Here is a 14,961-nt window from a genome sequence, read left to right as displayed (position 1 = left end):
CTTTAAAATATATCAATGACTTGATCTAAGTAGAGGAGGATTGGAACACAGGGACAGGAGATGGAAAACTAGACTGTAGCTGATTTAGGGGAAATTTGAGTAAGAATCACTTTATCAAAAGGGGTAGTATATAATAGGGGGGATAGCCTTCAACAGAAGATGTAGAATTGCAGAAGTGGAATTTAAATATACTTGGGACAGATAGGTTATCCTAAATTTTTATTTAAAAAAAAAAAAAGTCCTTGGTTACCAGGCAAAACAAAGATGGTCTGAATGATCCCATTGGGTTGTTATACCATAGGGGTAGCAAGTCCTCATTTGTCACACCTGTAACTAGCTTGAAAAAAAAACTCCCACACACAATACAATGCTTATTACAAAAGAAACAACAGTCGTATATAAATAGAAATGAACATGCTTTTTATTCTGAAGAGGGTAATTCAGAAACAATGCATCAAATAGCTTCATGCCATTACAGAATAAGGACATCTTCATTGTACAGTACAGAATATCACCCTCTACATTGGATTTTCATCAAACTTTATTCATACTAGGATTTAATAGACAGCTGACAGAGCATTTAGAAGACAGCATGGTTTGTTCCCTAGTGAAAAGTAATTGTATTGGTCCGCGGAGGGGTGAGAGAAAAAAAAATAAAATAAAAAAAAAAGTGGCAGAAGTTGCCTTTTCCCATCCGCCACAAGAGCACGTTACCAAGAGTTATATTCTGGTGATAGATAAAGGGCCACTAAACTTAAAGTATAAGGTAAAGGCAATTAAATATATAAAATTGCAATTGTACGCTTCATCACATCCTGGTGCTATCCCCAGCTATTTAAGTCTTGAGAAAGCTACAGGAAACTTTGTCCAAAATGGACAACCTCATTTAGGTTGTAGTACAGCATCTTAAACAATCCCACCCCCCTCAGTATAACAAATACAGCACCCTGCATCCTCATTACCACCCCCCTCCCCATCCCAATGGGCTAGCCCAACATATCCACAGTGCTACAGTGAAGCCATATCAAATATTGGCGTGAAAACAGTCTCTCTGATTGGGTTGAAGGAAAATGCCTAAACAAAGCTTTTATTTTTGTTCACCTGTGTGTCATGTTTTATGTATGCAAATAATCCGCTAAACAGATTCGAGGGAGTCAAAATGTACAATGGGAGCAGCAAAGGTTCACAGCTTCCTAATGAAATGAGCTCTGCTTTACTGTGAGTGACAAGACTTCTTACAGGCCCAACCGTTATAGGTGACAAACCACCTGAACACAGTGGAGGCAGCCATTTTGTGGGCTCGGCCACATTGAACGCAGTCCATCAATTGGCTGGGAACTCGTGACATAAGCCTCTGATGTCACTAGTTGCTGATAAGCCAACACTTGCTTCAGCCCATAAAATAGCTGCTTTACTTTAACGTTCATCCACTGAGCCATTGTTCACCGTAGCAGAGCTAATTGCCGATATGAACAGGAAACTCAAACTGGCAGTGCAAGTGAGCATAATCCACCCAGTAGAATACTGTCAAAGATGTAAATCACATGTAACCATTACTCTTGTCTCAAAATAATCAGAACATTATTAAACCCAAATTTTAGGTGCCTTTCTCTTTCAAAAACTTCTTATTCCTCAGCAGCAATAATAATGGCATTAATAAACATATAGACACACAATATATGCACACTTGTTGTGTAGATCAATAAGAGCCAAGATCAGGACTACAGACAGGAAGTGTGATTAGCCTAGGAAAAAGTTCTATCCCATGATTAAATCCAGCCTTGAGCTGTCTTAATGAAGGATACTCGATGTGTTCGTATCCCACTTCCACGGAAGATTTTAAGCTTTAGTGACCCTTTAATGATACCCAGGTGCAAGCGGAGCTAGAGACACTATTTTGGTGAAACCTTTCTTGAAATGTACTTTAATACTGATCATAAAACATCAGGCTACAGTATACTTTCTCCAACACAATTTTGTAAGTACGAGTTAGAAGAGTGTTGGGCAAACCAATGTTTCTCTTGTGTGTGATGCGGGTAATCTAGTGTTCCATTATTCTGTTTTGTTTTTATTTCTCTAAAGGGACAGTGAAAATGTAACAAAATCATGATTTCATATATTACTTCATAAAGAGAAAATAAATTCTGACATATCAAGAGTATAAATAGTAATAGATATCACCGTATAGAAAAACAAAACAAAAACCAATAGACGATGCTCTTAGTCTGAATCGGAGCTGTCTGGCTCGGCGGGGACCTGCGTACAGTGTAGAACATCTTCCAGCGGGGCCATCGTTCCGTCGGCTCTAACTCCCATTGGTTTAATAATCTCTTCTCTGGGGAACAAAAAAAAAAAAAGTTAAAATAAGGGCTATTCAAAACAACACAATAATTCCTACATAGCCCAGATGCAGCATATAAACATTTTCCTTGTTAGACCTCAATGTTTAGCAAATAAAGGAGGAAGAATAGAAGTGACTCCCGGGCACAGTTGCTGTCCTCTAATTAAAAGGTAACATTGTGAAGTTGATCCCTAATGAGTGCCGGACAAGGTGCAAGACTACGGCTGTAGATACGAGCCTCTTTTGTCCGCTCCCCTAATTCTTTGATTGTTAAAACGAATAAATTGCCGCAGACTCTGCACCAGTTCAGTGACAGGCTCGTAGCCAATTAAAAAGGCGACTTGATACATTTTTATTTTAATCAGTAAAAAGGGGAAAAAAATAGCTGCAAGAAACATTCTGCATGCACATCCTCTAGTGGTGCTTGAAGCATAGTTGATTCACTCGGAATTAGCCGGCCTCTTTCTGTAGCCATTGTCTGCGGTGGTTTAATTACAGAGCCGACAATCCGTTCAATCCTTTAAAAGCTCCCGCCGGCTCTCAAACGTTAATCCAATTATATCTGCCCCGCAAGACTCTGCCTCATTTAGGAATCATTAATTACTGATTTAAAGCTAATAAATAAGCACATTCAATTCATTTTAAACATCATGACGACAATATCCAAAATCGCTTTTATCAGGAGATAGATGGTGGAGAGCGTATTCGGGGCATAAAATATCTGCCTCCAAAGGTGCACAATAATACCAATCTGAAAAACAGAGTTAGGGCTAGATTTACTAAGCTGCGGGTTTGAAAAAGTGGGGATGTTGCCTATAGCAACCAATCAGATTCTAGCTTTCATTTATTTAGTGCTTTCTACAAAATGACAGTTAGAATCAAATTGGTTGCTATAGGCAACATCTCCACTTTTTCAAATCCGCAGCTTAGTAAATCTAGCCCTTAATCTCCACAGACAAACTATCCATATAGTGTTACATTATATCTTGAATTTTGTTTTTCCATACTTCATATTGCTGTAAGATAGGATTATTTTCCTCTTAGTACATGCTCATTACAGGCAGTAATTAATGTCTGTGGAGACGATACAAATTATGAATATATATTTATTCTTGAAAAAAGGAATTCCAGACTCCCTAAAAATGGTAACTAGTGGAAACAATATACAGACCCTACGGGGTAAATTTATCAAGCTGTGGGTTTCCGGTGGGTTTGAAAAGTGGAGATGTTGCCTATAGCAACTAATCAGTTTTATTTAGTAGAAAATGACAGCTAGAATCTGACTGGTTGCTATAGGCAACATCTCCACTTTTTTAAACCCCCAGCTTGATAAATTTACCCTTAAGTGTTTTCCAGGTCTTAGAGCAAAGTGAATTTTCTGATGCTGCTGTCTAGTCACAGCTGATTGGACAAGTCAAGTATAGTGTCGTTTGACCAATCATCTGTCTCTCAGTTACACGTCCTTTGAAACAAAGATAACAACAATGAGAGGACACTATCGATCCATTGGTGGGGGTGGGTTTTGTGGCTGAAGTATCTTGGACTAAAAAACTGTTTGAGAGATTAGAGTTCTTCTTTAAGAACTGCTGCCGGAATACAGATAATTTTCTAGCTCATTTTGTGCACTGGAGGACGGATTTACTGGAGTGCTTCCTATTAAACTCTCGCTGTGTGCTAATACATGGGATGGGAACGATTTGACAGACTGATTATTTCATGAGAATGCGGCCCATCGATTTGCTATAAGACAGTGACATAAGGCCTCAGAACTGGTGCTCTCGCTGACCAAAGTAAATGGATAGGCTGCATTCTAATGAATACAGGATTCGCCAACAGAATTGCAGGCTCCACGGTGTGTAGTATATATATCCTTAATAGTACAATTGTTTTAAAACATGCTGTGTATTCACTTTATATTTCTATGCCTCTCCAGTAAAACCCACTGACATGTAATTCTGCATACAGCAGAGAACTGCTCTGTCTCTGTGTATATTAGGGAATTTAGACTGTAAGCTCTAATGGGGCAGGGACTGATGTGAGTGAGTTCTCTGTACAGCGCTGCGAAATTAGTGGCACTATATAAATAAATGGTGATGTATATTTTTATTTATAAGCAGGGATGGGGGCAGCCATATTGCCCTCTTCTGCCATCACATCAATCACAGGTTAAAACAGATTCTCCTTTATGTGGGGGAAGGGCAAGTACTTATGCTTTTCTTAAAAGTAGAAAGCAGAGAGTATATATTAACCTATGGTAACCTCAAACCCTATGTGATCCTTTATTCTTTGTAAGGATATCCTTATGTCTATCCCAAGCATGTTTAAAACTGCTCTACTGTATTAGCCTCTACCAACTCTGATGGGAGGTTATTCCACTTATCCACTACTCTTTCCGTGAAGTCGGTTTTCATTAAGTTTCCTCTGAACCTACTTCAATGTCAGTGCATGTCCTTGTGTTCTAATACTTCTCTTCCTTTCAAGAATGTTTTCCTCCTGTACCTTGTTATAACCCTTAATATATAAGGGATATATAAAATAAAAGTCCTTTTAGTCACATTCCTTCACCTGCTTCTAGGTCTCCTAAGACACTCATTCACCTAGACAAGTTCTCCAGTCCTATACAAGTTTAATTAGATAAATACCTGCAAATCGCTGTATTCTCGCTACGACCCTTCATCCTAACAGTCACAGAAGCACCAAAGAGGTTCTTTACATAAAGAATTAATGACTGTTTGTAGCAAAACAAAACGCTATTCAGAAGATAAACCTCTAATATCACAATGCGCTGCTCCTTCCCTATTAATATTTTGTGTTAATTGAAGTCTAAATACCAACAATACTTTCTATTCACGCCCTATTACATGATTTTGTTTTGTCACTGGCTACAAAGAGCACAAAAAGCATCAACGGCGTTGCCTTAACCATTAGTCTGTAATTATGTGTTTTTAATGAGCTGGTTAGCACAGGCACCAGTTCTCTTATATACGCGCTGCTTTACTAAATATATTACACAACTCTTGATGTGATAATTGCACCCGATTCTTCCACCGTAGGATTCCAAGCGTCCACAAAAGGTTGGCTGGCAGCGCAAAACCTTAACTAGAACCCATGTTAATACAGAAAGCGCTGGATTCATGCTAGCTTCCCACAGAAAAAAACAACAAAAAAAAAAACAAACTAAGTAGACATAAAAGAAAGGAACAAATAAAAATAATGAAAAAAAGAAAAACATAAAAAAATTGCCTCTGCGTGGCAGCAAATACATGATTTAATTCAATATAACTTCTCCGCACACATTTTTATAACCTAACTTATTATTTTTATTTCCCCCCTTTGTATTTGTCTAATGTAAATATTAGAGGAATAATAATTAACATTCTACAGGACTTTACCAAATTTCTACGACGGTTGTAGCAATTCTGTGAGATAGGGAATGACACAATATATAATAACCGTTAACCAAAATCAGCAGTCTGTCCATGCCAGAAAGCTCCTGCTTTACTAAGGAGCAACTTCCGGTCTATACAGCCTCACAGCTTCGCTCTCTAACCACCTGCCCACAGTTGTCACCGCGGCAGATCTCTACTTCCCCAATACATCTTCCACAAAGTGCTCCGCTAAGCCGCACTAGTTGGGTCCCCGCTCTGTTAATCTCCAGCAAGGACCGATGGCCACTAGCAGTTCTGGTGCAGCGCCGTCCCCTAGAACAAATACGGTGCTGTCCTAAATGTGTTAGACGTGTGCATGTGTAACATATATAGGGCAGCATATGTTGGTTGTATTTGAGCACGTATGTAGTGCTCAAATGCAGGCGAATCAGGCAACACACACACACACACACACACACACACACACACACACACATACACACATACACACATACACACATACACACACACACGTCTATCTGTGGAGGAGAATGTAGGTATTGAATATGGGGAAAAGTCCATGCCTGTGGGCCATAATGCAGGGAGTTTCTTTGGGGACAGATGTGTGGATGCACTGTTCAGTATTTACATTACTGGAACACACAGGGAATAGAGTAACACACCAACGCTATGTGACAGCTTACACTACACCGGTCACCCCCACAATAACGAAAACTACACTATGCAACAACCTACACACACACCCCATAAAAAGGCCAAAGAACACTATGTATGACAATGACAGCCAGCCTGGTTCCAGTGGTCCTAGTAGGAGAAAGGGCCTTGAATCACTGCCATCTTCCCATGCAGTTTATAAACATTAGCTCAGCCTTCATTGAAGTCTGAGCTGCCATTAGTATATAGTAGGTACCCAGGAAAGGGTTAAGGCATCACAATGACGTGCAGGGCGTCAATAAGTCTGTTGCTGCTTAGCAAGAAGCCATGGTCTCGTCAATACCTGGAAAGTTTATCAAACATGTTGACAAGTTTCATCGCCTCGTACTCCTTCTGCTCCTCGGTCATTTCATCCATGGGGTTTGGCATTGGTTCCTCAACGTGACCAGTTATAAGATTAATGCTGCAAAAACAGGAATGAAGAATGATACATAAGTATTCCCAAATTTCCCAATTCCACAGATTACATCTAAAATTAAATTGACTGCAGCTTGTTTTCCCACCACCAGAAATAAACAATGTATCTTGAATGTAAGCTCTGTCATGAGCAGGGCCCTAGATACCCTCTGTTTTCAGGTCTGCATTTATAATGTATACTTCGTATGTCTGTTTTATGTATGTCCTATTTGCCCACTGTCTGGTGCTGCAGCGCTTTACAAACTAACGATAATAATGATATTGATGCTGAAGTAAAGATAGCAGTTGTATTGTACAAATGGACATGCAGGGATAGGACATTCTATTGTGACCAGCACAACATTGAAATCAGCATGTCTTCCACTGCTAAATAATACATCCCATGGAGAGCGGGGCCAGGGGGAGGAAGAGGAATTGGGACCTGGGCTGAGTGGGGCCTGGGGGAGGAAGAGGAAGTGGGACCTGGGCAGAGCGGGGCCTGGGGGAGGAAGAGGAAGTGGGACCTGGGCAGAGCGGGGCCTGGGGGAGGAAGAGGAAGTGGGACCTGGGCAGAGCGGGGCCTGGGGGAGGAAGAGGAAGTGGGACCTGGGCAGAGCGGGGCCTGGGGGAGGAAGAGGTAGTGGGGCCTAGGGGAGGAAGAGGAAGTGGGACCTGGGCAGAGCGGGGCCTGGGGGAGGAAGAGGAAGTGGGACCTGGGCAGAGCGGGGCCTGGGGGAGGAAGAGGAAGTGGTACCTGGGCAGAGCGGGGCCTGGGGGAGGAAGAGGAAGTGGGACCTGGGCAGAGCGGGGCCTGGGGGAGGAAGAGGAAGTGGGACCTGGGCAGAGCGGGGCCTGGGGGAGGAAGAGGAAGTGGGACCTGGGCAGAGCGGGGCCTGGGGGAGGAAGAGGAAGTGGGACCTGGGCAGAGCGGGGCCTGGGGGAGGAAGAGGAAGTGGGACCTGGACAGAGCGGGGCCTGGGGGAGGAAGAGGAAGTGGGACCTGGGCAGAGCGGGGCCTGGGGGAGGAAGAGGAAGTGGGACCTGGGCAGAGCGGGGCCTGGGGGAGGAAGAGGAAGTGGGACCTGGGCAGAGCGGGGCCTGGGGAAGGAGGAGGAAGTCAGACCTGGGCAGAGCGGAGCCTGGGGAAGGAGGAGGAAGTGGGACCTGGGCAGAGCGTGGCCGGGGGAAGGAGGAGGAAGTGGGACCGGGGCAGAGCAGGGCCTGGGGGAGGAAGAGGAAGTGGGACCTGGGCAGAGCAGGGCCTGGGGGAGGAAGAGGAAGTGGGACCTGTGCCTTCAGGTGGAGAATCTGTGCAACTGTTCGCGTTCCTGCTGCCAATAGACTTGTGTAACTTGCACACAAAGTTTAAACCTGTACATATAATTATTTAGGGTGGAGAACCCTTTACATAGACAGCTCTACACACATCTGCTTACTTTGGTCTTGCCTTAATGTATTCTTCAGTGTCGGTATCCTCATCATCAGAATACCAGTGATCGCCTCTCCCACCAGCCAGGAGACCTCTCGCAGCAAGAAGACCAGCTGCATTCCCGTACCCAGTATACTTCAGCAAGTTATCCACTGCCAGGTACAAGGAAGGATACAGTGAGCACAAGCAATGCTTTCTAAGCAGTTATTTGGTCATTGGCACAGCAAGTTCAGATTTTTGTATATAAAGAAATAATAAAATAAAAAAAAAAATTGAATAAAGAAATTTTTCTTCAGTTTTATATATATTTTGAGGAAGTTTTCCTGCTGAACATGAAATTTGAAGCAAAGTATAAGAACCTGCTGTGCGCCATTTGGGTTTTTAATTTTTCTATAATAGCGATGGGGCTGAAACATTCACTTCCTGCTGCTCAATCTGAAAACTAGAACTGGGCTATCAGCAGAAGGACCTGATATCACAAAAATATTACTAGGCAGAATATACTATTACTAGGCAGAATATACTATTACTAGGCAGAATATACTATTACTAGGCAGAATATACTATTACTAGGCAGAATATATCCGCCATCACACAAAATGTTCTCTCTTTGCAAACAAAGTTTACAAACATGGACCTGAAATATATTTAGGAAGTCATTTCTTTAGCAAAAATTTCCTTAAATTAGTGAACAAAATATAAGTCTTTATAGGACAACTACCTCGTTCTTTGCAAAGCACAAACAGAAATTCAGCTGCAATTTGCTTCACCCCTAAATCCACATGGGTCATCAGTCGCACCAGTTTGTTCCTTACAGTTGTCCCCACTTCTGGGCGGCTGGATACATCTCTCAGTGGTGGGAGAACCTACAAGTAGAGCCAATAATACTGAAGAACAGGTTGCAGAGTATCGAAATGATAAATCTACCGTCATCTTACTGGAATATTCTGTAGGCTTACTGAAGATTAAACATGGAGGGTGGGGGCTGCTGTAAACTGTGTAATGTTGTAGCAGAGCGAAAATATTAGCCGGCTCCTGATTGGATGGCAGCAGCTCATTCAGTCAAGAGGCACCTATCATTTTAGCCCCATCTGTCAGATGTCTCCTCTCCTTTACCTTTACTACAGCATTACATCAAGTCTCCACCAGAGGTCCTCACTACAAATGAGTACTGGTGACTGCTGCAACTCTCAAACCTTCTTGAACCCTGCAGTAAAGAGGAGTTGTGCAAATCCTAATGGGTGAACAGTCACTTTACCAACTTATGGGGGATATTCTGTACCTTAATGACAGATTTCACAGGAAATAGCTTTTAATCATCTCATAACCTACCCTGGTCAATATTATGAAAGTGGTCGCCTACAGAGCTTACATAACAGAAATCTACGCCCTGTTCACGCAGACCCAGGTCAATAGTACATAGATCTACATAGGAAGAGGTCAAGTTAAAGATCAGTAACACTTTTTAATTTTTTTATCTGTATAAGTCAAATGTAAATATGAACAGATGAAAGTATAATATTCATGTTGCTGGAATATTCCTAGCTTCTATAACTGTTTTTGCAGAGTTCAGCTTGCCTGTACAGACATTCTTGTTGTCTCTGTCCCATAATCCCCCTTGCCTCCCAATAAAATCCTCAAGTCAAGTCAATGTTATTCATGCGAGATAATTCTCTCAAAATACACTAACTTAGCAGAAAAGTTGGGGCGTGGTATGATATAATGGCCCGAATACTGGTGGGTAGTTTTGATATATATAGTGTCTTTCTTCAGTGCCCCCCATCATAGATCCTGACTTATGGCACACAGCACAGGTTACTCACTACTTGGTTCATTTCTGCAACCCATTTGGGTTGCTTATCTTGAAAATGATCCCAGGTCGTTAGCAAAACATTAAAACTTTTAATAGATGCTTAACTAGGAAAGCTTTCATTTACTTGATGTAACTGCAACTGATCAACATGGTTAGTGAATAATTATATATTGGAATTTTTCATATTGTTATTGCTCATTGTCATGTATCCCACTTCTAATTCCACAAACTACACAGGGCAATCTTACCAGCCTTTAGCTCAACTTCTCTGCTTCACAGATAATGATTTATTTTCCTGATGATCCATTAACTTCTCCAATCAAATCAGGAGAGGGTGGGAAGGAACATAACTAGAGAGATAGAGGAGGTGGGGTCTGGGTATTTACCTCTATCGTGGAAAGTGATCAGGACACTTGGCTCTAGGGTTAACGAGCTGGATCTACCCATGCTGGGCTAACTTAATAATGTCATTATTCTTTTAAGTGACAATACACTTAATTTTTGTGCTTGTAGTTTCCATGAGTTAGGTCTAGACTGCATAACAGTAAGTACAGTAAAAGTAGTTAAAGTTCTACATTTCTAGAAGCATCAATCACGGCTTTCTTTGGAAATTGGGCAACATGGAAGTATTACAAAAGAATAGTATGTGCCAAGTGCAACCAAGCAAATCGCATGAAGCGTGTTCACGTAAAGTGTTCGGGTAAGATTGAGGACAACTGTTCCGCAACACATCACCACTGTGCACGACTCAATGGTGTCAGACCAAGGATAGTTATTCTCTTAGCTTCTTGACCACCTACAGTAAAGCAGCAATACAGTGAAGATCCTACCTCTGCTTTGATGTACTTCCGGATATTTCTGTGCGCTCGGGAACATTCTGTGAGCAAGCTAAGGACGGGTGTGAGACCTTCTCTGTAGCTGCATCCCTGAGATAAGATAAAAAGGGAAAAGGACTGTAAACAGGAAATAAAAAAGTAAATCAACTTGTATAAACCTCAATCTGGTGATGCGATGATATTCAAACTGCAACTACCAGACACAAGAATGCGGTCTCCAAACAAAAACAAATTCATCCATTAGATTCTACAATAGGTCAACATCTTGAGACTTTGTGGTCTCCGCTGCTAAGGAGGAGTCCAGTTTATTTTCTCCGGTTATCAGAGAATGGATCCAAAATCCCAACACAAAAACTAAATAAGTTTAGACCCACAGTAAATTAGTAATTTGTCTCACAATCTATTTACTGACTTTCAAAAACTATGGCAGCATCCAATGACCAACTTCTAAATTATTTTTATTGTGTAATCTCTTCACTTTAAATATATTGGGGTGTGGGAGGAAACCGGAGCACCCGAAAAAAAAACCCACGGAGAATATACAAACTCCACACAGATAAGGCTATGGTCGGGAATCTAACTCATGACCCCAGAGCTGTGAGACAGAAGTGTTAACTACTGAGCCACTGTGCTGCCTATATATATATATATATATATATATATATATATATATATATATATATATATATATATATATATATATATATATATATATATATAATGTGGTGTACATTTCAATAATAAGACTAGTATATGTAGAATAAATGTGTGTATTTGAACTCCCCCCTGTGTTCAAACATCATACAATGAAATGAGCTAATTGACCAGGGTAAAATAAACATGTGGTTGAATTGGGTAAGAGGGAAAAGGGGGGGGGGAGGAATGGTGAGGTGCATACAAGCAGGGTCACTGGTGGGCAGAAGTGCAGCTTGTGTGTGACAATAAGTAAACCTTGTTATAGCTTAGAGGAAAAGCTCAGAGAACCATTAGATCAGAAGCAGAGTACCCAAGTCTAAACATAATTATGAAATATCCTATCGGATAAAAATTTTGTTTCAGTAAATCCCCCAGTAACCAATATATAAAAATCCTTTTTTTTCTGTTTAGGTAGCTGTATCTTGGGCTAAATGCATTAAAAAAAAAAAGAAAAAAAAAAAAAAAAGAATTGGTGCACACATCATACCTACACAATACCTACACAATACCTACAAAATACTGCAAAGGCAAATGCAATGATGTGCTGCCCATTCTTCCTCTTAGCTATCCGTGTTCCAGTTACATTCAAGTAGAACTGAGATGCAAAAACTGTGGGTTGGGGCTTAAAGTGGGGTGCCAGAGTCTGTTTTTGGGGTCCCTGAATATCAGATATATTATAAATTCTATCAGTAACCAATTTTTGGGGGGTACCAAAACAGTAGAACATCAACTCTCGGGCCCCGGGACAGCGACACACAGGTCAAGTTCCACTAAACTACATATTGGTGTCTCAACATCTCAGCAGGCTATAAGCACGCCACCACAGTGATAGGGTCCACACACTGTTAGATAATGGCATGGTATAGCTAGGAAACAGTGTTTTCCCCATCCAATCTGCCAGTCAATGAAACTCTGAAAATGCCTATTGGCAATAAAAACATACTACCACAACATACTGCAGACAACAGTACCTTGTCTATTCTCTTCTCCATAAAATCCAGAATGAGCTGGATGGCCTCCATATCTGGCTCGTTGTTATTTGCCGACATCTCTTTCCCCGACGAGCTTATGAGGACATCCAGGCACGAAACAGGAATATTGCTCAACAAGTTGACTGTATTGCTGAAAAAAATAAATACATACATATAGTAATAATTACCCAATAATGAATATGTGCAGAGGTAGCAGGAGGTCCTGGCAATCTGTATAAGGCCCGGCCTCTCATCTGTCACATTAGAGCTAAAGTTAAATGAACCTTTTCCTTCTACTGCATAAATTTGTTTTGTTATCACCTGGGAAGAAGTAACAATGATATATACATGCACATTCTGATATTAAGAGGTGGGGGCCCTGCGGCAATAGTTGTTGTGGGTCGATGAAGCTTGTAATTACACCAGAGTACAAAGTAAGAGTTTTACAGAGTATCAAAGGCTTTTGTAGTGCAAAATATCTCCATTATACTGTAATGCTTTTTTGTAGGAAAAATATGACATTTATGTTCCCAACAAGTAATTCCACACAAATCACAAAGGTGCAGGAACATACTGCCCCTAATAAGTGTAATAGGTAACTGTTGTAAACACCTTTTACACCTCCACGTTTCACGCATGATATATTAATGAAGCACCGAGCGACGTCATTATTTCCTAGTGAACTGATAAACTTGGCTCAGCTCACAATTTGCCTTCACGGTGTGTAAACAATGGTTATACTTTAGCAGCACAAGTGTATGCTATTAGCTGGGTGTGATGCTGCCTGTAGACAATGTATCTGAGCAGCTACAAGCTGTTCCCTCATTGGTCTACGCACATTTAGCACAAGATATAGATACATGGACAACACAATGCATTTTAAAATTCTTTATTCACTATCAGAGCTTCTGCAAATAATTTCAACGGCCCATTCATTTTCAGTGGGGTTTTTACATGCCAGAAACGCCATTGAAATAAATGGGAAACATGCCTCTTGCAACTGAATGCATTTTCAAATGTCTGCAATACATGCAGCTCATATCAAGTGCAGGTATAAGGCAAAACAAATCCATTGCACAAACCCATAGCATTTATGTGTGGTCTCACAAATGGCTTACACTTGCGTTAACTGAAGCAAATGTAACACCACTGGGTAACCAGTCTAAACCAGCTATCCTTTTAGGAATGTCATCATACACGGTATACATCCCTGTAGCCTATTAAAGTGGAGAAATTAGTGTATCAAAATGATATAATCCAGAGTTATCTAGATTCCAACAAGTGTTACCGCTATTGATACACTATATCAGAGTTCAATGGTAATTAATGTGGGTTAGGGCACAGATGGTCACACAATGCTCCCCAATCTTATAGAATGTTCCTTCCTAACAAGCCCAAACTAAGCCCCTCACCACTAACAAAATTACATTTTCCGCATCACTGTGCCCGAACAAATCTTTTCATGGTAAGGGGACATACGAATCCTTTCCAGGGCCCTGACAGTTTTATCTGTGCAGCACAAGTGTAGAAAATGATCTTGGTACCAGAGACTTGGGCTGTGAGCATGAGACTCTCACAATAGTACTTGCATTCCTAAGCCAGTATGTACATCACATGACTGCTCCCCTCTTCTCCCCTGTGGTCATTAATCACTCGGACATGGCAGCCACCACCCCCCCCCTCCCTCTCCTGACATGCTGGGGTCTGCTTCAAAATATAAAAACACTTGACAATGTCCCACTCAGGAATACCTCTGTGTGGGAATGCAGAGGAGTTTGTTACAAGATGCTCCACATATATATATATATATATATATATATATATATATATATATATATATATATATATATATATATATATATATAGGATTTAGATGTGGAGTGGATCGGTAACATTTGCAACACTGCTTTCCACAGAGGATCTGTGCGACCCAACCAGCTCCCACGTTTTTGTTATGCTTAATGAAACACACAATATAATTATATATATATATATATATTCTCTATATCATCATCAGCTATTTATATAGCGCTACTAATTCCGCAGCGCTGTACAGAGAACTCACTCACTTTAGTCCCTGCCCCATTGGAGCTTAGACTCTAAATTCCCTAACACACACAGACCGAGAGAGACTAGGATCAATTTAATAGTATATATATCATACTTACCAACTCCCGGAAACTTGTTTCCGGGAGAGGGGGCGTGACTGGAGGGCGGGAGGGGGCGGGACGAGGCCAATTGCGTCAAATGACGCGATTCTCGGTGTGAGATTGGGATGCGGGAGAAATGCCAGCTTGCCCGGGAGACTGACCCGAATTTCGGGAGTCTCCCGGACTTTCCGGGAGAGTTGGCATGTATGATATATATCCATACATA

General features: G+C 41.2%; 1 protein-coding gene across 1 annotated transcript in view; it reads right to left on the bottom strand.

The window, feature by feature from the left end:
- Positions 1-399: 399 nt before the first annotated feature.
- RIC8B (RIC8 guanine nucleotide exchange factor B) overlaps positions 400-14,961 on the bottom strand; it is a 38,843-nt gene continuing 24,281 nt past the window's right edge. Inside the window, exons 5-10 of the mRNA XM_075210184.1 lie at positions 12,586-12,736; positions 10,913-11,008; positions 8,991-9,135; positions 8,277-8,421; positions 6,728-6,847; positions 400-2,335 (exon numbers count right to left, since the gene is read on the bottom strand). Coding sequence (XP_075066285.1) covers positions 2,221-2,335; positions 6,728-6,847; positions 8,277-8,421; positions 8,991-9,135; positions 10,913-11,008; positions 12,586-12,736 — 772 coding nt within the window. The 3' untranslated portion in view covers positions 400-2,220. The remainder of the gene's footprint in view (positions 2,336-6,727; positions 6,848-8,276; positions 8,422-8,990; positions 9,136-10,912; positions 11,009-12,585; positions 12,737-14,961) is intronic.

Source organism: Mixophyes fleayi, chromosome 4 (assembly GCF_038048845.1).
Source record: "Mixophyes fleayi isolate aMixFle1 chromosome 4, aMixFle1.hap1, whole genome shotgun sequence".
Taxonomy (NCBI): Eukaryota; Metazoa; Chordata; class Amphibia; order Anura; family Limnodynastidae; genus Mixophyes; species Mixophyes fleayi.
The sequence above is the reverse complement of the archived record's forward strand: the minus strand, read 5'-3'. Positions and strand labels throughout refer to the sequence as shown.